This window comes from Polypterus senegalus, unplaced genomic scaffold, assembly GCF_016835505.1.
Source record: "Polypterus senegalus isolate Bchr_013 unplaced genomic scaffold, ASM1683550v1 scaffold_3086, whole genome shotgun sequence".
NCBI lineage: Eukaryota > Metazoa > Chordata > Cladistia > Polypteriformes > Polypteridae > Polypterus > Polypterus senegalus.
The window spans coordinates 28,991-56,767 of record NW_024378416.1 but is presented as its reverse complement, the minus strand read 5'-3'; the positions used below and the strand labels follow the sequence as shown (position 1 = coordinate 56,767).

At 39.2% G+C, this 27,777-nt stretch overlaps 1 protein-coding gene across 1 annotated transcript; it reads right to left on the bottom strand.

Moving 5' to 3' along the window:
• Positions 1–1,071: 1,071 nt before the first annotated feature.
• Positions 1,072–25,349, bottom strand: LOC120519586 (Fc receptor-like protein 5). Its single transcript, XM_039742531.1, has 6 exons — positions 25,301–25,349; positions 22,417–22,689; positions 13,388–13,660; positions 8,261–8,551; positions 2,466–2,864; positions 1,072–1,085 (listed from the first exon to the last, which is right to left on the bottom strand). Exons 1-6 carry the CDS (start codon positions 25,347–25,349, stop codon positions 1,072–1,074), a joined length of 1,299 nt encoding a protein of 432 aa, XP_039598465.1.
• Positions 25,350–27,777: the final 2,428 nt, after the last annotated feature.

Below are 27,777 nucleotides of genomic sequence, written 5' to 3'. Positions count from 1 at the left end.
GCAAAATTAACAATTGAATTAAAACATTTCTAAAAAACTAAAAAAAATGAAAAATTTTAAATAAAGTTTTTTAACAATTTTAAAATACACAAGAATTCCGGGTTTGAAACAATAGAGAAAATTTTTTAAATTTTTCATTTAATTAAAAATTTAAAATTTATATAAAAAAAGTTTTTTTAAAAAACCCCCTGGGGTAACAAAGTAAAATTTTTGTGCCCCCCATTTTTCCCTTCAAAAGAAAAAAAAGGGAAATTAAAACTGGGTGAATTTTTTTTTAAGGGGTTATTCAGGTCTGAATAAAGGGCAAATTTTAAAATTCCAACTATAAAAAAAATTTTCCTTCATCTGTTTTAAAATTAACAGTTGATGTTTAAATTTTAATTTTCTAAATTTTTTTGGGGATTTATATAAATATTCATAAAACCTGTGCAAAATTTTTAATTTTTTCCCTAATGGGTTTTTGGGACCCGGGGAAAAAGTTAAGAAATTACAACCCTTTTTGTTTTAATTTAAAAATTTTTTTTTAAACCTAAAAAAAATCAAGAAACACCCTTTCCTTTAAAAAACGTTTAAAAACAGTAAAAAATTTTTTAAAAACCTTTTTAATTTTTTTGTTTATATTAACACAGAATATTGAAAATTTTTTTTTAAAAAATTGTGTTTTTCCTTTTAAAAATTATTATTAGACATGGGATTAGAAAAAATTTAAACTTTTTTTTTTTTCCTGGATTTTTCATTTTTTTTTTGTTTGGTACAAAATGACAATAAATGGGGGTTATAAAATAAAAAAAATCTTTTTTTTGGTGGAGGTTTTTTTAACAAAAAAAAAAGTTGAAATTTAAAAAATAAAAAAAAAATTTGGGGGGGGGAATTTTTTAAATAAAACTCTCCCCATCCCCTTTTTTTAAAAAAATTTTACCAATTCCCCCGTGGTTTTAATAAAAAAAAACTTGGGAAATCCAACCCCCCCTGGCCCCTTTTACTGGAGGAAAAAAAGAAAAAAGAAAAAAAGGGTTTTATTAATTGCCCAATAAAAAAAAACAAAAAAAAACAAACCCCCCCCCTCCCTGTTTAATATCCACAAACTGAAAACACAAAAAAAAAAAAAACCCTTAAAAAAAACCAAAAAAAAATAAAGGGGGGGGAAAAAAATGCAAAAAAAAAAGAACCACCAAAAATCAAAAATAAATTTTAAAGGAAGGCTCACCAAGACCGGGAACCATTTCCCAAAAAATAATAAGGAAGAGAACCAAAAAAAAAATGGAAACCCAAAGGGGAAATTTTTTAAAAAAGGACGAAAAAATAAGCAAAAAAAAAATTTTGTCAAACACATGAAAAGAAAAAACCCCAAAATCATACCATCCCCCTCAAAGTTTAAAATTGCAAAAAAATAAAAAAAAATTAAATTTCTTTTATTTCAGGCTTACAAAAAAAAGGGGGAAAACGTTTTTATTTTTTTCATTACAACCCCCCTTTTTTTTTAGTTTTTTCCAATTTTTTAAATTGGGAAAGGGCCACAAATTTTTAAAAAACCCTTTTTTGGGGGTTTTTTTCAAAACACTAAAATTAAAAAAAACAGATAAAAATGTTTGTTTAAAAAGGGGGGAAAACTTTTTTTTTAAAAAGAACTTAAAAATTTGGGGGAAAAAAAAAAGCTTGAATTTTTTTTTTACAAAAATGAAATAAATTTAAACCCCATGACCAGAAGAATTCGGGGGGAACCCCAAAATTTTGATTTAAATTGGTTTTATTTTAGTTTTTAAACAAAAAGGGGTTTTTTTTGTTTTTTTGCTAAAGGTTTGTGGGCCTATGAAATTAGCAAAATCCCCTTTGGGGTTTTTTTTTTTGCTCAAAGTTTGAAACCCTAAATGTTTTTTAATTTTAAAGACCCCAATTTTTTAAAACCTTTTTTCCCAAACTGGAGGGATAAAAACACCCTTTTTTTTTGTCATCCCTTTTTCCCCCTCCCCTTTTTCCCCCCAACCCCTTTTTCCCCACACCCCTCCCCCTTTCCTGCTCCCTTTAAAACCTTTGTTTTAATAAACAAAATAAACCGTCCTGAACCCATTTTTTAAACATTTTCCTGCTATTTTCCACTTTTAAATATTTTTTTTCCAGTTTTAAAATAAAAAAACTTTTGCCCCAAGTTTCCAACCTAAACTTTAAAGCTGACCAATATCTACATACTTCTATCATATCACCTATGTCCATATATTCAATTTCTTTTCGCTGTTCTGTTATTTCACATTTGTTAGCGCTAATGCAATCTTTACAATCAGTTTTTTGAGACTTTTTAATTTTAGTACTTTCACAATCTCTAAGCTGCTCTGCATGTGTATCACGCCAATGTTTTTGAACCTCTTAATTAGTTCTACTTTGTCTTTTCTTCTTCTACTGTTTGTTTTCTGCCCCCACTTGACCTGTTAGGTTTTCAATTCATCTCTTGGCACAAAGTCTCGTCTTACCGGACATGAAATGATCTCTCTGAAAATGTCTCGTCCTGTCACTCTGAAAAAGTCCTGTCTTGTCCCAAGAATTTTTTATATAATAGAGAGATATGTAAGTTGAGACCTGCCATGTTAGATGTTTTTTCCTAGCTTGCACTTCAATCTCAATCTCATTGCTGTAAGTTTGTCTTCTTCCTGAAGATTCTACAGCACACATGTAGCTCCCAGTGTGGTTTTTATCAGTCTGATTGATGCTAAACACTGCAGAATCACTGCTGCTCTTCACAGTCTCGTTGTTTCTTAGGAAGTTAAAGATGAGTGTTGAGCTCATTTTCCCTTCCCATGTGCTGGCCAGGTTAATGGAGTCAATCACCTTCACAGAAGTGCTAGGAGATGCTGACAAAGTCACACACATAGCTGAAGAGAGAACATGAATAGAATTAGTGAGAGAAAACAAGAGGAAGGCCAAGGGAGGATCGACTGGTAAAGATCTTCGGTCATTCAAGTGTAGTTGACAAAAGCACACAGCAAAGAAGTAAAATGGAGAATAAAAGGAGATCTTGTGCTGCCTTACAGTGTAAAGCTGTTGGTATTGACCTTGCAGGACCAGTTTTGAAAAAGCTACCAATTCAAAAGAAAAAAAAAATCAGAAAAGTTTATTTTTGTACTGATTTTAGCTTTTCTTAGGTAGTTTATTGTTTTGTATCTTTTAAATATATTTCATTTCCATTCAACTTAATTACCTAGAAAGATGTGTCACGCAGACTGTGGTTTTATCCTTGATCTGATTACTTTGCGTCATTTTTTTTCCAGTTTCATTGACATGATAAGTGTGGACTATGATTTGCAGTAGACACTACAGCTCTGGTTTATACCCAGAACTCAAAAACTGGATTAAAAGAGTTTATTAAATTGACAAACGAGAATCAAAACTAATTTTTGTTCTCTCTATCCAGTGGAGCAATATATCATACACAGCTCCTTAGTCTGCTATTTTCATTGCCTTCTCTACGTTTTCTTCTTCTTTTGGCTGCTCTCATTTAGGGGTCAGCACAGCAGATCATCCATCTCCATCTATCTCTGTCTTTTACATCATTTTCTGACACACTGACTGCCTTCATGTCCTCCCTCACCACATCCGTAAACCTCCTCTTTGGCCTTCCTCTGTGATGCACTTTTGTAATTTTACTGTAGAACTTCACTTACAAATAAAAAACTATTTTGTCAAACAGCACACATTTTGTTTTGGTGTGCACACATTTTTTAGTCTGGTAGGGCGTTTATCCAAAGTCTCAAATACCTGATAAAGAAATAAATAAAATTCCCAACACCTTGACTGTAAGCTTCAGCTTTTTTTTCATGTCTTCAGGTGTGTTTTCAGCATCTGCAGCTTAAAGTTTCAGTGTTGTGGAGTGAAGACATATTTCAAGTTGTACAGCTACAAATACTGAAAATGGAAATTTGTTATAATTCGGCTTTGATTTGGAATTAAATAAAAATAGTAAAAGTGTAGTGCTTTTAGAAGAACCCCAAGGGATCACACATCTGCACCCCGGTAGACTGGTTGTAGTAGTGTCTACTTTGGTCCGTGCCACACCTTTGTACAGCAGAATGCTGAAGGAGCTCTAATGTGTGCATCATGCAGTTCTCTTTAATTTCTAAATGTTTTTTGAGATATTGAGCTTCTTCTGGAACAGATTCAGCTTCAGCCTGGTGCACCTTCTGGGTAGAGATAAGCATATTGAAAATGGAGACAAGCAGATGTGCCATAATAACTGAGGGAAAGTCTATTTTGGATAACTATAATGGTACTCCATTAGATAGAGAACCTTGGATAAAGGAGGAACAATGTGGGTTCCATCCCAGCAGCACCTGCTATTTTCCATTGCACAAATATATCAGGGGTCATGGGTGTCTGCCAATCATTTCAACATGCATTCTATGCACATGGTGATTTCTTCTAACTAGTATCCTGTGATGGTGGGATGATCTTGACACTAACCAATGTCACACACATGCGACTAGTGGAGATGACTACCCGCCAGGTCAGGGAGTAGCAGGGTGATCTAAACCTTTTTCTGTTTTCTCTGCAGACCAAATACGGGAAAACCTGCCTGGTTTAACATCACTTCCTATTCTGGCGCCCAGCCTGACGTCACTTCCTGTTCTGGTCTAATGACATCACTTTCAACATATAAAACCTCCATCTTGACAGATCAGCTAAGTTCATTTTGGGAAATCAACCAAAGAACATCCATGTGTTTTCTTTAAACCTTTAGCAGCCAGGGACAATATACAGGTGGCTGCCCCAAACCTTTCCAGTGTGTTGAGACTCATTCTTTTATGCCTAACAAACCAGTAAGGTGGCCACAACATTATATGGTCAACCTACTTCTCAATTATTAGTTACAAACACAAATCTGGACAGTGATTACGAGAATGGGGTTTGGGTTAAAGACAAATTGAGGTTCATGTGTTGGTGTCTTGAGTCAACTCTCCTTTATAAGGTTAGAAAATTGACAATACATGAGGACGTTGGAACAGAACTGCTGTTCTTTAGGAACAAGAGAAGAAAGATAAAGTAGTTTAGGCACATAAAGAGGATAACCTTGGACTCCGACATGGCTCTGGGCACATTGGAGGGGTTATGTCTCTAAAGTGTCTCGAAAGGGAGACTGTGGCTGAGCATAGGATGGTCTTAAATATTCATGACAGCGACGCTCATCACAATCTGTGGACGACACTGAGATGAGGTTTGATCTTTGTTTGACAGATGAGAATGGACAGAACTTCTTAAGGGGCTTATTATGAGCTTTCATATAAAACCAGCAGCATCTGTCACATGCATATTGAAGAGAGTACACACTGCAAAGTTAAATCTTATTTTGATGGTGTTTTTCCTAATAAGGACTGTTACAAAGAGGTTATTAAATCACTGAACATTCCACTCTTTTACTTTCCAAACACAGATATTTTCAGAATAGGCAAATAGTGATTCTTGACAAATAACAAGTATTAATCTTCAATTAAATAACAAAACTCACATTATTTTCTAGAGTTGCAAATCATTTTCCACTTCCTGGAGTAGCAATGCAATTCATGGTCAGGAGGAGCAGAAGATGGGCTATTGGCACAATGTGATGCTCATTTCATTTATTTTAAAAATAATCTGGGATTTTCCCAATAAAAAGACTGAAAGCAGACCCACAGCCTGTCAAATGTCTCTGTTGCTTTATATGTGAATGTGTGTGTGGCCATCTTTATATTTTTATCTTTTATAAACTTGGAGTATATAGCATCCTCTACTGAGAAATCTGGAACTTTATTTGGTTGGAGGTTAATGTGTGGGTTTTCTGAAGTATGGAATAAAAAAGAAGCCTCTGATAAGAAAAAGAAGCAAATATGAAAACTGAACCAGATCATATTTAAAATCTGAATACTCTAATACGTTAAAACAGCTGAAAACTGAGTTATTGGGAATTAAAGAACAAAATGCTGAGGAGTGAAAAAAGCTAATAATTAAAAGACAAAGAGTAAAAGACAGATACATCTGAAGAAATTAAAAATGACAATCTGGTGAAGAGAGTAAAGAATAAATAAATTAGAAAACTCAGCATCCTGACTAAAACTGATAACTGCAATGAAATGAAGCAGGAGGCCCTCAAATCCTAAAAGCCTCCACAGATACCTTCTTATTCTGACAAAGATTCATGTTGTAAACAACTGACCACCACTGTGATGTCCATTACATCCTTTTTCATGTCTCACTGCTCATTTAGAAAATAAGAAATTGGGTGCTGCACACTGGAAATTAAATTGTGGTGCTGACCAAACTGCAAATGTAAAGTGCTGGGTATCTCAGGTGAAGATATGGCGTCATTAGTCAGAGAAAGAAGTGTCATCAGTCAGCAGACAGAGAGAGACTCGGACCTGAAGAGGAGACATCTAACCAATCGGGCTTCTGACTAACATATTCACATACTTTATAACCTGTTGAATTTCATGGAAACAAGTACATGTAATATAATTCAATAAATTTTAAGGAGTAAAAGTAGACTTGTATTTTGCCAAGACTTTGCCGCAGTTAGACAGAGAGAAGCGGCTGTGACAAGTGTGACACATGGGCGTCTGAGGATCACATTACAGCTTAATTCAGGTATGTGATACCACCCTGAGAAAAGAGGGGTTGCTGTCACTAACACAATTGTCTCTTTTTTTGTTTTTTTGTCCACCCTGGCCATCGGACCTTACTCTTATTCTATGTTAATTAATGTTGACTTATTTTATTTTCTTACTGTGTCTTTTATTCTTTATTATGTAAAGCACTTTGAGCTACATTTTTTTGTATGAGAATGTGCTATATAAATAAATGTTGTTGTTGTTGTTCCCTCCACAACTCTGAGAAGATGGCCAATGAGGTCAATTGGCCCCACCCTCATCATCAAGAGAAGGCCAACCCATCTTTTCAGAGCTGCATAAAGTCAGACGTCCCCAGGAGGAGGGTATCAGTTTTGGAACTGACCCTGCTGCAGGATGGACTTCCTAGGTCAGACCCGCTTTCCAGAGCTACTTCATTTAGAATCCCTATGATTATCTAAAACAACTTATTAGTTGCTGTTCTGATTGTGGCATCATGCGTTTGTTTCTTTCAAAGAATTTTTTTGCCTTGAATTAAATGAGGAGGCCTGGTTGGAAACCCAACTGTTCATTTGGACTCCTCCAGTCACTTGGCATCCACTTACGATAACAGCCATCAGCATCCCATCTCAGCAAGATGCCAGTCAAGATGAAAGCAGATGCGAAAGAGAAGGCTTTATCACACCTTCAGCATTCGGATGTTTGTCTCGCTTCTGGGTTATAATCCATCAATTTGTGAAGTTTTCTCAAATATTCAGCTGCTCTTGTTGATTAAGTTTAAATCTTTGCTAGAGTTAGTAAGGAATGCAATGCTTAATTCTGTTGATTAAATTTAACAGTTAATAAATGTAACAAATTTAACAACAATCATTTAGTCTTGGGTACTGTGAGAGGTGCACTCATTACCAACATACAGTCATTGAAGTTAGGGTCTCCCAAATAAGGCGCTCTACTGGTAAGTGGGCTGGCAGCTCTTAGGGGACACAGAAAGAGAGAAGCCATACATGTGACTCATATTTAGCATAAAATAAAAAAGAAAACATGTTAAAGCACTGTACTTGCTTTTAAAACTGTTATTGTCATATTTCAATGTTCTGTTCATTTTATAAATTGCTTACTACTGAGCACAAATGACACTGGAGTCTCGTCTGCCCTTTCGCATGCTGACAGGGTTATTGGGGATAAAAGAAAAATGAAAAATGCCTAGGAGTGAAACATGGCTAATATTTGAAACACAAAGAGTACACAGAGAGTTACATCTGGAGAAATTAAAAATGAAAATCTGGAGAAGAGAGAAAAGGATAAAGAAATGAGAAAAGGAAAGAAAACTCAACATCCTGAATAAATTGATAACTAGAGTGAAGACAAGCAGGAGTCCCTGAAGTCCTAAAAGTCTCCACAGATACCTTCGTATTCTGACAAAGATTCATGTTGTAAACAGCTGACTACCACTGTGATGTCCATTATGTCCTTTTTTTTATCTCACTATTTATTTAGAAAATGAGACATTGGGTGCTGCAAACTGGACCGTAAAGTTTGACGCTGGCCAAACTCCTTAATGTAAACTGTTGGGTAACTCAGGTGAAGATCTGGTGTCACTACACAGAGAAGGAAGTGTCATCAGTCAGCAGACAGAGAGAGACACGGACATGAAGAGGAGACTTCTACTCACTTACCTTTAACAGTCAACTGCACTCTGTCACTTTGTTTCTTCTCAGTCTCCTTCCTTTGTTCCTTCACCTCACACCAATATTTTCCAGTATCATTCAGTTGAGCTGACTGGACTCTGAACTTATTCTGTGTAGTTTCTTGACCCACAGGTGTCTCATCTCTGTTGAATCTGTATGTCAGTTGTGTCCCTGTCACTTCACTCTTAGACAGACACCTCAGAGTCACAGTGTCCCCTTCCCACACTGTGACACTGGGCAGGACTATCAGGATGGGCTTATTAGGGAGATTTGGGAGAACTAAAAGAGAAGAAAGAACATAACACTGAATCTGGAACTCAGCAGGGTGTAAAAACTGTATGTTTATGTGGCAAAATGCTGTGCTTTATGATACAAAAGAAATGAACTGTTGGGCATGGCTGGGTTTGCTATACTTTGTATTTTAAAATATCATAAAACTATTTTAAAATGTTAAAAATATAACAAATTCTTAATAATAAATCCAGGCTTTAATGCACTTAGTGACATCCACAGTTTTAAAGGTTTCTGTATCCATGTTCAACAAATCAGTGTTTGTTCATCAAACTGCCCTTTTAAAAAGGAGAAGCTCAGTTAATTTTAATTTCACGTATTAGAAACTGAAATGATACGTTGTGTGGCGGTGAACGGCTACACTTGGCCTCTGGTTCAATTCCTCACTGATGTGACTTCTGTGTGTGAAGTTTAAATGTTTCTTCATTATTTGTGTGTTTTTCTTTCCCAGTGCAACCAGTTGGCATCAGGTCAGTGTGTGTTAGATAGATAGACAGACAGATAGATAGATACTTTATTAATCCCAAGAGGAAATTCTCATAGTCCAGCAGCAGCATACTGATAAAGAACAATATTAAATTAAAGAGTGATAACAATGAAGATATAACAAGACAATAACTTTGTATAATGTTAGCGTTTACCCCCCGGGTGGAATTGAAGAGTCGCATAGTGTGGGAGAGGAACGAACTCCTCATTCTGTCAGTGGGACAGCAGTCTGTTGCTGAAGCTGCTCCTCTGTCTGGAGATGATACTGTTTCCCAGTACAACCAGCTGGCATCAGTTCAGTGTTTGTTACTGGGAGTCCTCCTGTAATGGATTTGCCTGATTTCTTTCTCTGTATTACACCCTAAGTTTTAACATGGCTTTGACTCCCTTCATCTCCGATCTGGAGAAGTGGAGAACAGAAAATGAATGAATTGTAGCATCAGAAACAGGCTGGTACCTGTGGCTCTATATTATGGGCTCGATTTCATGGTGATGGGTAATTCATTCATACCTGAAGTAATTTTGATAAATATGTGTGCCTAATGTAGATGATAGAGATTTTATCCAAAATGTATTTCCTTCAATTCCCAGTATGAGCACTAATAAAATTTGTATAGGTTGAGACTTTAATTGTGTTTTAAATCCTGACCTGGATAAATCTTGAACTACAGTGGCGATAACATCTATTTCACAAAGACAATCACACAGTTTATGAAAGATCATAGCTTAACAAACCCCTCTGGATTCCTAAATCCAAATTGAAGAGAATATTCCTTCTTCTCCCAAGTACAACATAGCTACTAAAGAATTGATTATTTCTTCATAGATAATAATTTATCAGTTGTTATATGATGCAATTGTTATCTCTGATCATGCTCCTCTGATTTTGGAGTTTCAATAACTATTAACTAGATACGCATTTCGTAGCTGGCATCTTAACTCCAGGTCATTAAGAGATGTGAACTTTATAAAGTTCATCTCCAAAGAAATTGATTATTTTTTTAGAGATAAATGTATCCTCAAGTTTCTGCAGGAATATTTTGGAAACCTGTGATGGCACTTTTAAGAGAACAGATTATTTCATATCTTTCCCATAAAAATAAATTGGAGATCGAGAAGGCATCAGAATTAATCAGCGAGATCTCCAGAATAGACTGAGAATATTCCACATCCTCAAATAAGGAACTTCAGGTCTGACCCTGAGGACCACAGCTTTAGGTGGTACTGAGGCAGGAATAAGCCTGCAGAGGTGGCTAAAACACAGGATTGACAGCTCAGTCTCCACCTCAAACTCACTTTTGTGATTCCAGCTTACATTGGAAGAAATAAAACAAGTCATGTTTAAACCCTCATTAGGCATATTTAAGAAGTCACTTGAGAAAGGGGAAGTACTAGACAAATAAAAAGTTTCAAATGTGACAATGCTAGACCCTGGTATTTGAAGACCAAAAGGGAGGAGTGGAGGAGGCAAAGACCGGAAGAGAAAGAAAGAAGAGTCATTGTGTGCTGTACTATTCTCAGACTTGTGGCTGTGGTGATGGGAAATGCTGGTTTGAAGAGTTTCCCAAGCAATAAAATGGCTTTTTTGTGCTTTTAACTTGTGTCCTGTGTGTGTTGTGTTGGGTTTGAGGAGCTGGAGCGCCCCCTGGTGTCCACACAGTAAAGCTAAAAATGTGAAAACATCTTTGACTTTCATTAAAAACCATTAACTTTTGTCATTTGGAAGGCTACAGTAAATTTGGTGGAGACATTTAAGTTCCTGAGAACTGCAACATCCGATACACAGACATAGGATGGCCATATAATTAGCTTGACCAAAAAAGCAAAACAGAGAATGCACTTCCTCTACCAGCAGAGTAAAACTTAATGTCACTGAGTTATCATTGATCATTTTTAAAGAGCCACAAATAAGAGCATCAGGACATCTTCAGTCTCTATCTGGTTTGGCACAGCATCTGCTCACTCCATGAGCAAATTACCACACATCACCTCTGGTGCGGAGAAAGTCATTGGCTACCATCTTCTCTGTCTTGAAATTCTTCACAACTCAACGGTGAAAAAGAAAGAAGAAAACCACACAGCTGATCCACCAACATCACTTATAGACTTTCATCTAATAAACACTACCAGCCCTTCAGATCCAGAAGGCTCCACCAACTGAATTCCTTTTTCCTTGATGTGTTACATTACTTAATGAGCCCCCCTTGATAAAGTCTCTGACTGGTGCCTTGTGTAACACGCAGTAATGAGAATAAAGGGCACAGCATCCTGACATTACCTTCATCTGATTTAAACATCTGCTGTCTCCACTGTGTGCTTTAGATTGTTGTACTAAATGTTAACTTTTAATAAATTTTGCTGTGTTAGATTTATGTCAAAATAAGTCATCTTGAAATGTTAGCACCACTCTGTTTACACAAAACACAACAGGAAATAAAGCTGATTCTGGTCAAATATGGTACCACAGATGTCAGTGATTGGAATGCTGCTCTTTAACGAAAGTAAATTATCTTTATAAATACGTAACAAACAAATAAATTCAGTCTGTAAACGAGTTTAAACTGGGGGAATGGCCGACTATAGAGACAGTCGAATACTGGTCAAAATTCAGAGTTGTACCTGATGTGTGGCAAATGAAACTAATGCAAACAAATGTAAAACTTTACACAATTAAAGTAATAAATAAATAACATAAACTAATTACACATACAATAATTTGAGACTTTTGTGTGCAGAGGAGTAACTGAAAACACTGAGAGGATGTTAGGTTACAAACTTCAGTGTGTTCAGAACAAGTCAAGGTGGTCGTTCTAATGCTAATGAAACACATCTGCATGGCCACATCTGGAATTGCAGGTGCAGGTGTGGTCAGCACTGAAGAAAGTTCACAGAAATGCTGCTCGGCTGATTCCAGGACCACAACTGTTAGATATGATGAGGAAAGAGTGAAGGAGGTGAATGATTTTAGTTTATGTGATAAAAGGTAAGAGGTGACATGACAGAAGTATTTAAAATTGTGACGGATAGTGGCACAGTGAATTGATTTTAAAATGAGTTCTTCAGGAAGAACACAGGAGATGGAGCTTACTAATTAAGGGTACACTTCTTCCAAATATTAGAGAATTTTTCTATAAAGGAAATCCATAAATAAATGGAATATTTGGCCAAGAACTGTTGTAGACATTAATGCTTTTTTCAATCTTGAAATTGTAACTTGATGATATTTTATAAAAATCAGGGGGATATGAATTGATGAGTTACATTCAGCTGGGTGGCCTGTTCTCCTTTGAATGTTTGTTATGTTATTTTTTCATCCAGGAAAAAAAAAGAATTAATTAATTAAATAATAAAAAATATTGTATGTCCATTTATTCATTTTAAACTCACTTAATCCAGTTCAGTGTCACAGGCAAGTTAATTTTTGATACTTCAAATGGATTGGTGGACATGGAATGAATAAAAAAAAGAAACTGATAAGGGCCTAAAATGTCAGGAACTGAGCTGAGTGTACGCAGATGAAGACGGTCAAGAAAAGCTGATACTGAACTCAGTAGGGTCAGCATTATCACAAAAGGGATAGATAGATAGATAGATAGATAGATAGATAGATAGATAGATAGATAGATAGATAGATAGATAGATAGATAGATACTTTATTTGTTACTAAAGGTAAATTAAAACTTTTCTGAATTTCAATAAATTAATAAATGTTACAACAAACAACCCACACCTCAAACACTCATAAAAACTCCTTCCTTGGATAATAAAAGAACTCCTCTTGACAAAAACAGGCCTGTAGGTGGTAGTACAATGGGGTCAGACCTAATAATTATAATAATAACAATAAATTATATTTCTCTTGTGTCATTCACATGCTCAAGAGTTGTACCACAGGTTAACATTTAAAGGCATTAACGTTTGACTGCAGCAGGTCCAAATCATTGTGTTCACAAAACAAATGTGCCGTTAGAAGTTCATTCTTTCCAAAGGTCACTGGTTCAAGTCACCAATATTCAGAATGAAGACAGTCAGTTAGATAATAAAATAATCCAAATTTCAACCAACTTTAAATGCATAACAGAAGTGGTTACTTATCAAGCTGTAAGGAAAAGTCTTTTAAAGAAAACAGTCCACAAAGCTTCAACAACTAAGATGTTATCATGTGAGCCCATCCAGAAGGAGCCTGAGACCCTCTGGTACTTTTAGTACAGGACTTAATTTTTTTGGGAGCCTGACTATTGGATAACAGTAAACTGTTGTAGTCTGTGTTTGGGTAATTTGACCTCTTAAAAACAGAAAAGAATTAAAATTGAGTTACATCAGAGAAAAGTCTCTTACCTGATACTTCTAACCACACATATTCACTGTATGTTGAGTAAACTCCTCCTTTTTCAGCTCGACACCTGTAATGCCCACGTTGTGATTGAGTCACATTGCTGAAGGTTAAGGTGCTCTCTGTTTGTACTTTATGAAGATATGAGTGTGTTGATGCCTCTTTGTAGATCTCATATGTCCACCCAACAGGATTTCCATCGAGCTGACAGTGCAGGCTGACCTCGTCTCCTTCATATATCGGTTCATTTGACTTCAGTTGAAGTTTGGCTCCCCGCACTAAAAATGAAGATGATACAAGATGAGAGTACATGGAAGAACAGAAGGCAACAAAAATGTCTCATTGCCTCTTTCTCTCCATCTACTCCTATTACAAATTATAAAAGCCAGCATTACTTTATTAAACACTAACTAGTAGAAGGTCACCACCGACCAACCTGTGAGTGTAAAGCCTGAACAGAAAATGGGACAGAAAGGAAGGATTAGGACTGGAATTCAAATGTTTCTGCTTCTGGTCCTACAGGGTGGATTGTATTTACCTCAAAGGTGTACTGTGAGGTTTACTGACAGACAGTCCCACTGTGACATAAGAAGCTATGACAACATAGTCAAGAAGAAGAAGGCCCAGATCAAACTCTACATGGTTTCTGATGTGCTTGGGCTCATTTCTCCACATAACTGCCTGTGCAGATATCACTCCTACAGTGTGTTATAGATGTCCACTCAGAGTGGTCATTGAGTTAGTGATCATGTTGTTATTGTGAAATCTCAGTGCTAACTGAACTTCCACCTCAGCAGATTTATTGAGCTGTGAGCCTCAGATCCAAACTGCTTCTCTGTCCATCATCAATTTAAATGTTGTGGTCACCATGCTGGTTTGTGACTCCAGCTCTCTCATGATTCTGTCCAGCATGAATAGACTTCAAAACAGGAATTAAATGTGAACGACAGTATTAGAAATAGTAAGAGAATATAAAATTAAATCTTTCTGTGTGGCTTGTATGATAATCATCGCATTTTATCTCTCACCTTCACAATCACACTAAAGCAGAAACACTGCACCTGCTAAACAATCTGGACAACAAGTAAAGGTAAATGGCATCCAGGGAACTAAATTTTCATAAATGGAAAGACATCTGACAAAAACTAAGTGAAACTGAGCTTCTGATTAACAAAAGATTTCTAATAAATTCTTTAATCTTTTCAGGTTTCAGCTTTGCTTGTTGTTTATTTCTTTTCAGTGTCTCCGGTGAGCCTAAACAGTTCAAAGAAATGAGTGGGATGTGTGTCACTTTACAGTTGTTTTCTGTACAACTCAGTTGTCATATAAATTAATAAAAGAATCCACCGATCCTTCAATAAGGTAAAATTCCCTCCTGTAAAGCCACAGATGGCCGTGTGTGAAGGGAGTCCCTCTGCTGACCCGTCTGTACTGGACAGTCAGTGACTTCTGGTTAATTCTCATCTTTCTGTAGTCACAGACTCACCCAGAGCAATCAGCGTAACACAATCAGTGTAATGTGAAGACTGAAGATCATCGTTTTGAACTTTAAATTGGTAATCACAGCTGCCGCACTGAGTCATGCTGACTGTTTCAATCTAATGGCTCCCTTGTTTCTGTGCCTAACATTTTCCCAGCCTGTTACAGAATTCTGTTAGTCTGTGTTCATCTTGGACTCTCCTAGTAGCTTTATTTTCTTCCACTGCCCTCCTCTCCCCCAAGAGATTTAGCCATCTGCCTCACCAGGAACCTCCTTCTGCACTATAATTCAGGAGAGTCTTCCTCTGATCTCGGTTGTTCATTTCGAATGTGTGAGGGAGTGATGAGTTCTTCTGCTTTGTCTTCCTAATGTGCTTTTTGATTCACTGGATTTGTTTGACTTCATGCTCTGTTTTTGATGTCATCATTGGTTACTGTATTGGGACTCAGTTGTACTTGATTGCCATTTTGTTTAGTGCAAATCCTATTGATTTTGTGCTTCATGGAGCTTCATTGTTACTGAGGTGTATTTTTGTGATATTAAACTTTTATTTTATAAAGATTCTAGAAGGTGTTCTTTTTGTGTCTGGCTGGGATTTTTGACATGATTATTGGCCATTTTGGAAGTACAGTTTGAGACGTAAGTGCTTTTGAGACTCCCAGTTCATAACAAAATGAACTGCCATAAAAAAAATAAAATAAAAAAGAATGAGGTGCGCAAATATGAAGCTAACATTCACTACCTGTTAGAGCAGTAAGTTCAGGATTTCAAAAGCAGATGGCAGCTTTCAACTCCACCAAACCATGAAACGCTGCCACTACTGCCATTACCACAGCAAAAGCACCCACCTGTGCCAGATACGAATGCCCAATCAGAGCAAATGTCAAGTCCCCTGTCTTTGTTAAGGAGTGCTTTGAGCCACCTATTCCAGTTTATTTTGTCAACTCATTCGATTTACCAATTCAGAAATATGCAGTTTCAGGCATTCAATATAATGAGGAAAAGTTTTTGCCCTGTTAAAGATCCAATCCATTTAGCACTTCCTAATAATGTGGAGGTTGCTGAGAACCATACGGAAACTGCTGAAGAGCCACCAAACATCATGGAGAGTACATCATTGTCAATGTCCATCAGGGGCGAGTTGGGGTGTCTAGCTGGGGTTTTTGATGGGATTTACCACTGAAGTGGGTAGCTGTGGAAGAACAGGTTGAGACTTGCATGAACTGAGACTCCAAGTCACAACAATATGGTCTTAAAGGGATCAGTGATGAGGATGCTACTCTTTTTGAATGATGTGAATCATCTTGATCTGAAATTTCAAAATACACAATAGAAGAAAGACTTGGGAGTGTAGAGAACTGACTGAAAAGGCTAAGAGGATGTCTAAGAAACATCAGTGCAGCATCTTCATTGACCAACTACAGTGGCTGTTGAGTTACATATATAACAAAACTGTTCTATATAGTGTATGTTAGCAAACATTAAGAGGTGACATGACAGAAGTGTTTAAAATTAGGATGTGAAGTGGGATGACGGATGTTACTTTAAAATGTGCTCTTCAAGAAGAACACAGGAGATAAAAGCTGGATAGGAGTAAATTTCATGCAAATATTACAAAACATTTATTAGTAGAAAACTTCAACAATATGGAATATTTGCCAAAGACGTGTAGAGGGCATAACACTTTGGCAACCTTGAAAATTGTAACTAGAAAATCCAGGTGAATATAAATGAATAAGCTGTGTTGGAATGAGTGACCTTTTCACCTCTGAATGTTTTTAATGTTTTATTTTCAAGAAGTTAAATAATAATAATAATAATAATGATCATAAAATGAATAATGTATATTTGTCCGTTTCAAATACAGTTAAGTATTTCAAATACAATTAAGTGCCACAGATAAGTTCATTTGTGATAATTCAAACAGATGGAAGGTCATTGAAGGAATAAAAAATAAATCTGAAAAAACAATAAAAATATCAGGAACTGAGTTGAGTGTACACAAGTGTAGCTGGAAGAAGAAAAGGTGAAACTAGTAGTTCTGTTTTATGGATTGTAATAAGAGGAGACCAGAGACGTAGAAAGGTTTGGGGCAGCCACCCGTTTAATGCGGTTTCCCGGCTGCAAAAGTCTTTGAGGCATTTTAAACAGTAGTTACACAACAGAGTCCAAAACAGAACTGCCTGACTAAGCAAAGGCAGTGAGCTTTATAGCACAGAGGGCGGAAATGATGTTGTCCTCTGGGTCGGATCTGGAAGTGACATCATCCTTGGTGCCGGAACCGGAAGTGACCTCATCTTTGGGGCTGGAACCGGAAGTGATGTGTCCTTCCTGGAAATGGCGGCTCCTGGTGGGATTTCCCGGGTAAGACCTGCAGAGAACTCAGAAAGCGCGTCAGCGTAATAGGACAGATGTATAAACAGTATTATCTAAGCCCTTCAGCTGCTTCCCATGCACACGTGTTTGACAAGACTCCCCCCTCAGCCCAGACCCGTCGGGTCGGGTGACCTGCACCGAGAGGTCGTGGGCTCGGGAGAGGGCATCAGCGTTGGCATGAAGAGACCCCTGTCGATGAACGAGCGTATACTTGTACTGCTGCAGGTCAAGAAACCACCTCGTGCCCCGTGGATTCGACTCCCTGTGAAGGACCATCCACTTCAGAGGTGCATGATCCGTCACCAGAGTGAACACGCGACCCAAGAGGTAGTACCGCAGCTAAGTCACCGCCCATTTCATCGCCAGAGCCTCTTTCTCCACCGCCACCTGGTCTCCCTGTCCAACAGTTTCCGCTCAGGTACATAACGGGTGTTCAACACCGCCGACGCTTTGGCTCAACACGGCACCCAAGCCTGTGTCCGAAGCGTCCGTCTGGAGGATAAAAGGGAGAGAGAAGTTAGGGGAGATTAAGATAGGTGCTGAAGTCAGAGCCCTTTTTAAGTCACTGAATGCAGCCCCCGCTTTATCAGACCATACCACCGTATTAGAGCTCTTTTCTTTGTCAAATCGGTCAAGGGCGCCGCTCGGAGAAGCGAGGCACAAACCGGCGGTAGTACCCGCCAAACCGAAAGGATTGGACTTGCCGCTTGGTTTGCGGACGGGCCAGGCCATTATGGCTTGCAACTTGGAACACTGTGGCCTCACAGTACCCCGGCCCACTAGGTAGCCCAAATATTTGGCTTCTCTCAATCCAAAGAAACATTTCTTGGGGTTGATTCGAGCCCGCCTCTCCCAGTGTCCGTAATACTGCTGTGACCTGCTGTATGTGTTCCTTCCAGGTGCTGGAATAGATGACGACGTCATCCAGATAGGCAGCACAGAACGAGTTATGGGGCCGGAGCACTTTGTCCACCAGACGCTGAAAAGTCGCAGGCCCGTAACCCAATGGAAGGACACGATACTGCCAGTGTCCGCTAGGAGTGCTAAACGCGTTTTTCCTTCGGACTCCGCTAAAGGAACCTGCCAGTACCCCTTTGTCATGTCAAGTGTAGTCAAGAATTTGGCTGGTCCCAGTCTCTCGAGGAGGTCATCCACGCGAGGCATGGGATAAGCATCAAATCGGGAAACTTGGTTGCCGACGGAAGTCATTGCAAAACCTCCAACTGCCGCCAGGCTTAGCAATCAAGACGATGGGACTGGACCAGGGACTACTACTTTCCTCGACACTCCTAGTGCCAGCATTCGCTTGATTTCCAGTTCTACTTTCTTTGCCTCCGGAGTCTGTAGGGTCGCCACGGACATCACCCCGGTCAGTCAATATGTCGTGCGCAATCAGAGAGGTCCGACCGGGTTTTTCACTTACCACCTCTGGGACAGAGCGGATAGCTGCTTTAAGCTCTTGTTTCTGTCTGGGGGATAGCTGGTTTGCCGAAATTAAGGGAACTTACTTCAGCAAGAGAGAGCAGGGCTGTCCGGAGGAGGGATCGGGATCCCTCTCCTTCCACGGTTTCAGCAGGTTTACATGATATATTCGCCAGCTGGTCGGCGATTGGGCTGTTTCACCAAATAGTCAACCAATCCCTTCCTTTCCTTAATTTCGTAGGGGCCTAGCCAATGTGCGAGCAGTTTAGAGTGAGAAGTTGGTACCAATACCATGACGCGATCCCCGTTGGAACTCCCGGAGAGTCGTACACGGTCATAAAGGCGGCCTGTGCTGATTGCGCCCTCTATATGACTTTTAGAATCGGTCTTATTGCATCAAATCTATCGCAATTGGGCGATATATTCCAAAATATTAGTGGAGGGCTGTGCCTCCCTTCCCAGCCCTCTTTAAAATATCTAATAAACCCCGGGTTGTCTTCCGACAGTAATTCAAATGGAGAGAACCCCGTAGAGGCTTGAGGAACTTCCCGATATGCAAAGAGGACAAGGAGGAGGAGTTGGTCCCAATTCTCCCATCCTTGCTGACTACCTTACATAACATTTGCTTGAGAGTTTGATTAAATCTCTCCACTAGCCCATCGGTTTGAGGATGATACACCAGGTTTTAAATGCTTTATTTTCAGTAACTTGGCAGTCTCCTTGAACGCTTCCGAGGTAAAAGGCGCTCCTTGGTCCGTCAGGACTTCTAGGAATGCCTACCGCAAAAGACTCCTACTAGTTCCCGTGCAATATTTTTGTGGTAGCCGAGCAATGGAACGGCTTCAGGGAATCGGGTAGCATAATCCACGAGGACGAGTATATATTTATATCCTCGGCTGAGGGTTCTAGGGTCCTACTATATCAACCCCAATCCTATCAAAGGAACGCCAATAAGGGAAGGGGAACCAGAGGAGCACGGTCCTCCTAGGAATTTGCCGCAGTTGACACCCGGACAGGAAATGCAAAAGCGCTAACCTCCTCATTAATCCCCGCCAGAAAAACGGAGCTTAATTCGCTCTAATGTTTTATCGGAGCCGAGATGGCCTCCAAGAAGGTGGAAGTGTGCTAACTCGCAAACCTGCCGCCGTAGGTCCGCTGGATTAGCAACAACTTCCGACCTTCCCTCATGTTCAGCGACCCGATACAACAATTCATTATCAATGACAAAGTGAGGTCCCTGTGGCATGGGCAAATGCGCGCGCTGGCCGCTAACGAGAACCACTGCATTCTTTATGTGTTTCAGAGAGTCGCCATTCCACTGTTCTCTTGAAAGAAGCCGGTGTTGCTCTAAACTGAAAGTGCAACTCAGAGAGAGGGTCCGTCTGACCTCAAGGGGCGGAGATTCCTCCTCGCTGCCGGGCGCTTAGTGGATGACGTAGTAGCCCGCGATGGTCCGTGAGTGTCTTCTTCCATCTCTTGGCCTACCGCCCCACTCCCTGTCGGCTGATTACACGGTGTGGAAGCAGCTTGAGATGAATCGCTGTCATCTATAACGAGGCCATAAGTTTTCGGGAATGCTTTCTAAACTACCGCTGTCACTATCAGACCAGTCCGCCCGAGGATTACGGAAACGGAGGATCCGGATGCACCGCCACGGTAAGCTGTCGAAGGGTTCCTCCGAGACATACGTAACACCGGGCGGTATTGTATGCGGATATCTCCGTATACATTTTAGACTGGTCTTCTTTTAATCCATTGTTGCGGTAGAATAAAACGGCGAGCAACGACAGACACGTTACTGCCGGAATCAAACAGCGCTGTTATTTTATGTCCATTAATAAGAAGCTCCCCGTATGTTTATCCGCCAGGGATTGCTAAGGGCACACAAACAACCCCGCCATTGTCCCCTACGGTCCGCCTTGTTCCTCGACAGGTCGCAAGCCAGACGGCCCGCGACTTCGAACAGGCTCTGGATTGCGTGGAAGGGACTGCTTTAGTAGGACATAATCCCCGGTAGTCCACAGAGCGGCTGTTCTGCCTCCCAGGTTTCACAGCCGGCCTCTGGGTTTGCAAGATTGTAGCAGCTCGTCCATAGAATGGAATTCGCCCCAGGCCGGCTGGGCAAAATCCTGGGTAGCTTTTAGCAGCAAAAAACAGGCCACTTGCTGCACTATCTGTAAGGGGGTCAACTCGAATGGCCGTAGCCACTCACCCACCTGTTGCCAGAGAGCCATCGCCTGCTCTGACAGCCCTTTGTTTGGGTTAAACTCCCAGTTTATTATTTCCTTCACCTGCCAGCCTGGGGACAACCCATCGTTAACAGGGACCTTGGTCCCGATGGGCAGCTCGGCTTTCCTGCCAAGGAGAGCATACCGAGCCACTCGTGTGTGTTCCCCAGAAGCCAGCCCACGCCTGTGGGTCCCCTCTACCTTCTCCACGAGATGGGTGGTCAACCCGGTTATGCTCATGGAGCAGAGCCTGCACCGCCCTTCCTGACCCTCCGCACTCCCTGCCCCAAACTCGCCCCGTACTCACCCACCTGGTTCCATGAAAGTTCGTGTCCCGGGTTCATCGGGGACACCATCCTGCCGACTACGCCACTGTAATAAGAGGAGACCAGAGATGTAGAAAGGTTTGGGGCAGTCACCCGTTTAATGCGGTTTCCCGGCTGCAAAAGTCTTTGAGGCATTTTAAACAGTAGTTACACAACAGAGTCCAAAACAGAACTGCCTGCCTAAGCAAAGGCAGTGAGCTTTATAGCACAGAGGGCGGAAATGATGTCGTCCTCTGGGCTGGAACTGGAAGTGACATCATCCTTGGTGCCGGAACCGGAAGTGACCTCATCTTTGGGGCCGGAACCAGAAGTGATGTGTCCTTCCTGGAAATGGCGGCTCCTGGTGGGATTTCCGGTAAGACCTGCAGAGAACTCAGAAAGAGCGCCAGTGGCCCCCCCGGGCAGATGTATAAACAGTATTATCTAAGCCCTTCAGCTGCTTCCCATGCACACGTGTGTGACAAGATAGATAGATAGATAGATAGATAGATAGATAGATAGATAAGATAGATAGATATTTTATTTGTTACTAAGGGTAAATTAAAACTTTTCAGAATTTCAATAAAATATAAATGTTACAACAAACAACCCACACCACAAACACTCATAAAAACTCCTTCCTTGGATAATAAAAGAACTCCTCTTGACAAAAACAGGCTTGTAGGTGGTAGTACAATGTGGTCAGACGTAATAATTATAATAATAACAATAAATTATATTTCTCTTGTGTCATTCACATGCTCAAGAGTTGTACCACAGGTTAACATTTAAAGGCATTAACGTTTGACTGCAGCAGGTCCAAATCATTGTGTTTACAAAAGAAATGTGACGTTAGAAGTTCATTATTTCCAAAGATCACTGGTTGAAGCCACCAATATTCAGAATGAAGACAGTCAGTTAGATAATAAAATAATCCAAATTTCAACCAATTCAAAATGCATAACAGAACTGGTTACTTATCAAGCTGTAAGGAAAAGGCTTTTAAAGAAAATAGTCCACAAAGCTTCACCAACTAAAATGTTATCATGTGAGCCCATCCAGAAGGAGCCTGAGACCCTCTGATACTTTTAGTACCAGACTTAATTTTTTGGGAGCCTGACTGTAAAATAACAGTAAACTGTTGTAGTCTGTGTTTGGGTAATTTGACCTCTTAAAAACAGAAAAGAATTAAAATTGAGTTACATCAGAGAAAAGTCTCTTACCTGATACTTCTAACCACACATATTCACTGTATGTTGAGTAAACTCCTCCTTTCCCAGCTCGACACCTGTAATACCCACGTTGTGATTGAGTCACAGGGCTGAAGGTTAAGGTGCTCTCTGTTTGTACTTTATGAAGGTATGAGTGTGTTGATGCCTCTTTGTAGATCTCATATGTCCATCCAACAGGATTTCCATCGAGCTGACAGTGCAGGCTGACCTCGTCTCCTTCATATATCGGTTCATTTGACTTCAGTTGAAGTTTGGCTCCCCGCACTAAAAATGAAGATGATACAAGATGAGAGTACATGGAAGAACAGAAGGCAACAAAAATGTCTCATTGCCTCTTTCTCTCCATCTACTCCTATTACAAATTATAAAAGCCAGCATTACTTTATTAAACTCTAACTAGTATAAGGTCACCACCCCACAACCTGTGAGTGTAAAGCCTGCACAGAAAATGGGACAGAAAGGAAGGATTAGGACTGGAATTCAAATGTTTCTGCTTCTGGTCCTACAGGGTGGATTTTATTTACCTCAAAGGTGTACTGTGAGGTTTACTGACAGACAGTCCCACTGTGACATAAGAAGCCATCATGTGTACTACAACATAGTCAAGAAGAAGAAGGCCCAGTCCAAACTCCACATGGTTTCCGATGTGCTTGGGCCCATTTCTCCACATACAACAACAACAACAACATTTATTTATATAGCACATTTTCATACAAACAGTAGCTCAAAGTGCTTTACATATTAAAGAATAGAAAAATGAAAGACATAATTATAAAAAAATAAATCAACATTAACATCGAATAAGAGTAAGGTTCAATGGCCAGGGGGGACAGAAAAAAAAAAACTCCAGACGGCTGGAGAAAAAATAAAATCTGTAGGGATTCCAGACCATGATACCGCCCAGTCCCCTCTGGGCATTCTACCTAACATAAATGAAACAGTCCTCTTTGGATTTAGGGTTCTCACGGAAGGGCTTGATGATGATGATGGTCACGTAGACTTCTTCCTTTTAATCCGTCCATCATTGTTGGAGCATCATGAAGCTTTGAGTAGGTGGAGGTGGCGCTGGCCACCACCACAAAGAAACCGGAAAAAGAAACAGAAAAGAGAGTAGGGGTCAGTACCGATTTTAGAGCCACCATGAATAGTTGTTATGATGAATTGAACATACAGAGTATCAGGATTAAGTTAAATTACGATTAAAATGAAGTTATAAAAAGGCCATGTTAAAGTAATGTGTTTTCAGCAGTGTTTTAAAGTGCTCTACTGTATCAGCCTGGCGAATTCCTATTGGCAGGCTATTCCAGATTTTAGGTGCATAACAGCAGAAGGCCGCCTCACCACATAAATGCCTGGGCAGGTGTCACTCCTACAGTGTGTTATAGATGTCCACTCAGAGTGGTCAGTGATTTAGTGATCATGTTGTTATTGTGAAATCTCAGTGCTAACTGAACTTCTACCTCAGCGGATTTATTGAGCTGTGAGCCTCGGATCTAAACTGCTTTTCTGTTAATCATCAATTTAAATGTTGTGGTCACCATGCTGGTTTGTGACTCCAGCTCTCTCATGATTCTGTCCAGCATGAATAGACTTCAAAACAGGAATTAAATGTGAACGACAGTATTAGAAATAGTAAGAGAATATAAAATTAAATCTTTCTGTGTGGCTTGTAGGATAATCTTCACATGTTATCTCTCACCTTCACAATGACACTAAACTGTAGTGTAGTGTGTTGGGGATGAACAGTAAGATACAGACAGGGTAAGAACTAAAAGTGAGCATGTGTGTGGTGTGGAGTCTCTCTGTGTGACGTTCCAGGTGTGACACCAAAAGTGTGAAGAGGTGTTTCAAATTATAACTTAAGTTCAATGTTCACAGGAGCATCTTAAGGGAAAGGAAAATTGATTTATACTGATTGGTTTTATAGTCAGAGAAGGCTTTGCATGAATCAAACAGAATAATGATGTGGGGAAGATCAGAAGGGTTATTGACCACAAAAAAGCAGAATACTGCGGGCACATATCAAGATTTTGTATGAACATTGTGGACAGTGATGGGGTAATCGGCTAATGACATTTTAAATGATAAATAGGCTAATTGTGTGGAAGGGGATTATGAAACTCCTTTAACAATTAGAAAAAACAGCAACAGTTTCTCATGAGATTTTCAGATCATGCAGGGTTCTGTTTATTAAGAGTAATAATGAGGAAAAGTAATCCACAAAGCTAAAATTCAATTGGAAAAAACAAGCAAGGTTCAAAGGTATGGACATTAAAGAAAACAAGAAAAAGATTGAATCTCACAGAGCAAGACATTGTGTACACAGAACAACATCCAAACAGGGTGCAGGACAACACTATACAAACATTTCCAGCACTCGGTTTCTCAACACGTCTCGTTGATCACTCAATGCTTTGAAATTTACAAAATGCTCTTTTTCTCCACAAACAAATAAAAAAGTGATAGTCAATGTTCACCCATACTGACAAAAGTTACAGTGTCTCAAATTGCTAGCTTTTATTTAAAATGATGCTTGGGCAACATGCAAAGTAACAACACTTCATCAGTTGTGGTAAATGTATGACACGGGTGCCAGGAACAAGAAAAGGAAGTACAAGAAGACCACAAAAATTTAAAATTACATTAAAAAAGATAAATTACACAGTTACACAGATAGATAGATAGATAGATAGATAGATAGATAGATAGATAGATAGATAGATAGATAGATAGATAGATAGATAGACTTCTGGAATGTTACTGTGCAGTTACTTTTGCATTATATGTTTCCTGATCATAGTGATTATTTATTTTGTGGTGCTGCAACATTATTTTGTTTTTCAAACGCACACCACCAAGTTACGATTCCCATTACCAGTACACCACTCCCAGTTACCAATGAATGAGGCTTCTGATGGCACCATGTCTTACGTCGTCAGTGCCACCCCTTAAATTCCACCATGATGATTCATTCATATCCATGATTTTGATAAAACCACAAATGAGCGTAGTGTTAATTTCCTTCTCTTATTTCTGGTTTCTGAACTTACTGTTTTCCCCCTGACTTTGATTACTGAAAATTGGTTAGGCTTTGGCGCGAAAAAAAGATTCACCTTCTCAGTTTCGACTTGTTTCAGTTTTGACTAGGTTTGACCTCCTGGTTGTCTTCTAGCCTTTGGGCAGAATAATAGTGGGGTGACACACACCTGCAATAGACTCATCTGTAGGAAGAAGCAGAGGCCACAGAAGAGAGAAAGATATGGAAAAAGATGATCTGCTGTAGCAACTCCTAACAGGAGGAAAAGAAGAAAAAGAAAAATTCTAACTCCAAAGCAATATGTGGCTTCACTTTAACTTACATGTTGTTTTAAAAGCATGATAAACAGACCCCTTGTTTTAAAAGTGCTGCAGAAGCTGCTGCCTGTAGTTGCCATCACACTCTTCTTGACCTTCAGTCCTCAGCTCTTCTCACTTACAGTCCAGGAAGCTCAACTTGACACCCATTTTAACCGCTGTTTGTGCTGAGTTTGCACGTTCTGCCCATATTTGGTGTTTCTTTTACAGGCAGCTCTCGTACCTCCTCATCACAAAGATGTGCAGAACTAAGTGAGTGGCTTCTCTGTTTTGTGTGAATTTGGGCATTTCTATATCCTTCTATATAAAAGCGGTCGGGATTGTCCTTCCGTCCCATGAGTGCTACGCAGGCGCAGAGTTTCACACACGCCCTGTCCATTTTGCAATGCACGATGGGATTTGTAGTTTCGTTTTTCCAGGTAAAAGATGATTTTCTACTTCACACCATGCGATATCTTCTTCTTCTTTCTCACTATATAAAAGCGGTCGGGATTGTCCTTCCATCCCGTGAGTGGAAAGTGTAGCGGTATTCCGCTTATCACAGACTTACTACTTGCAGCTTGCGCGGTACGACATGATGTGAGCAGAGTTCTGGTGCTCCCATCGATCTCTTGCTTTTGTGCGCGATGCGCTGGAAAAATAGACAAAATTATGTCTCTGGAAATAATTAATGTTGATGGAGTACAAATGCCTCACCGCGTAGTAAATATCAGGGGGGTTCAAAAGGGCGACCTCAATATAGAAAAAAAGTTTAAATCTCATCACAAAAATAACAGAAACTACGAGTATTAAAGTAATACAGCTCAAATGCAATATAACCAAATTAATGAGTTTGTATAAAATATCAAATTGATCTACATATTGAATTGCCTTAAGAAGTGGTCAACTTAAAAGGTGGGTCAGCCTAGTGTATGCGTAAAAGTGGAAATCTTTATCCCCATTATTCAGAATTAGTGAGTTTCAACTTATATTGTGATTCTTTTAATAAATGGATATTTTAATAAAATCCCTGGAAGGCTCCAAAATATGAGTATTCTGAGGGGTGCTAACAGACAGTCGGCGTGATGCTTTGTGATATCCGTGTATGGCACGTCTCATTCCTGAAGTTTCTGTTTTTTTTACCTGGCAGTCTTCTCATTATTGCCACAGTGTGATAAATTAATCTAATTGGCCATAAAAAACTTTCAGCTTTCTGCCTCCTGTTCAGACTAATAAGCATTAAAACCATCAATTCTGCTATAGAAAACAGTTTGGTAATCCTTGATCCAAAACACACTTATTGAAAATCTTATAATAAATGGGTTTCCTAAAAGTTATCAAATTATGGAATTGTTAAAACAAAAGAAAATTCAAAAGAAATGCCGGTGAATTAATCTTAAAAGGAAACACATACAGTAGATAGATAGATAGATAGATAGATAGATAGATAGATAGATAGATAGATAGATAGATAGATAGATAGATAGATAGATAGATAGATAGATAGATAGATAGATAGATCTAGCATTCATTTTAATTAAATTCTCTTGGTCTGTGACCCAGTCCTGTTGCTACTTTAGCACAAGGGTAAGTATGGATAAGAAAAGCAGTATAACTGAGTGTAGCAGAATCCTGACTCCTAGGGTCCTGTTTTAACAGTGACAAGCAAGGACAAGAAAATTAAACTACTCGTGTACTTTTTAATTGAAGTAAAAATGTATTTAAGAAGTGTAACCACCATCTGCAAGTCCATGTATAGAGTGACTCCTCATACTTGTCAATGAAGGAATTCTTCTCATCCTGAACTGGCTTTGTTGGTTTATCATTGAATACTCACCAAATATGTGTTCCAGTGTGCGTTTGCAAAAGAAGGCTATACGTTTTCACTACTTATTATAACAATAGCAGGCAAATAATAAGTCAGACCTTGAAATAACTGACGATTTTTTCATGGCAAACTCAAGATTATATACAGCAACGTTACATGAAGTAATATAAAACAGCAGAATAAAAATCAGT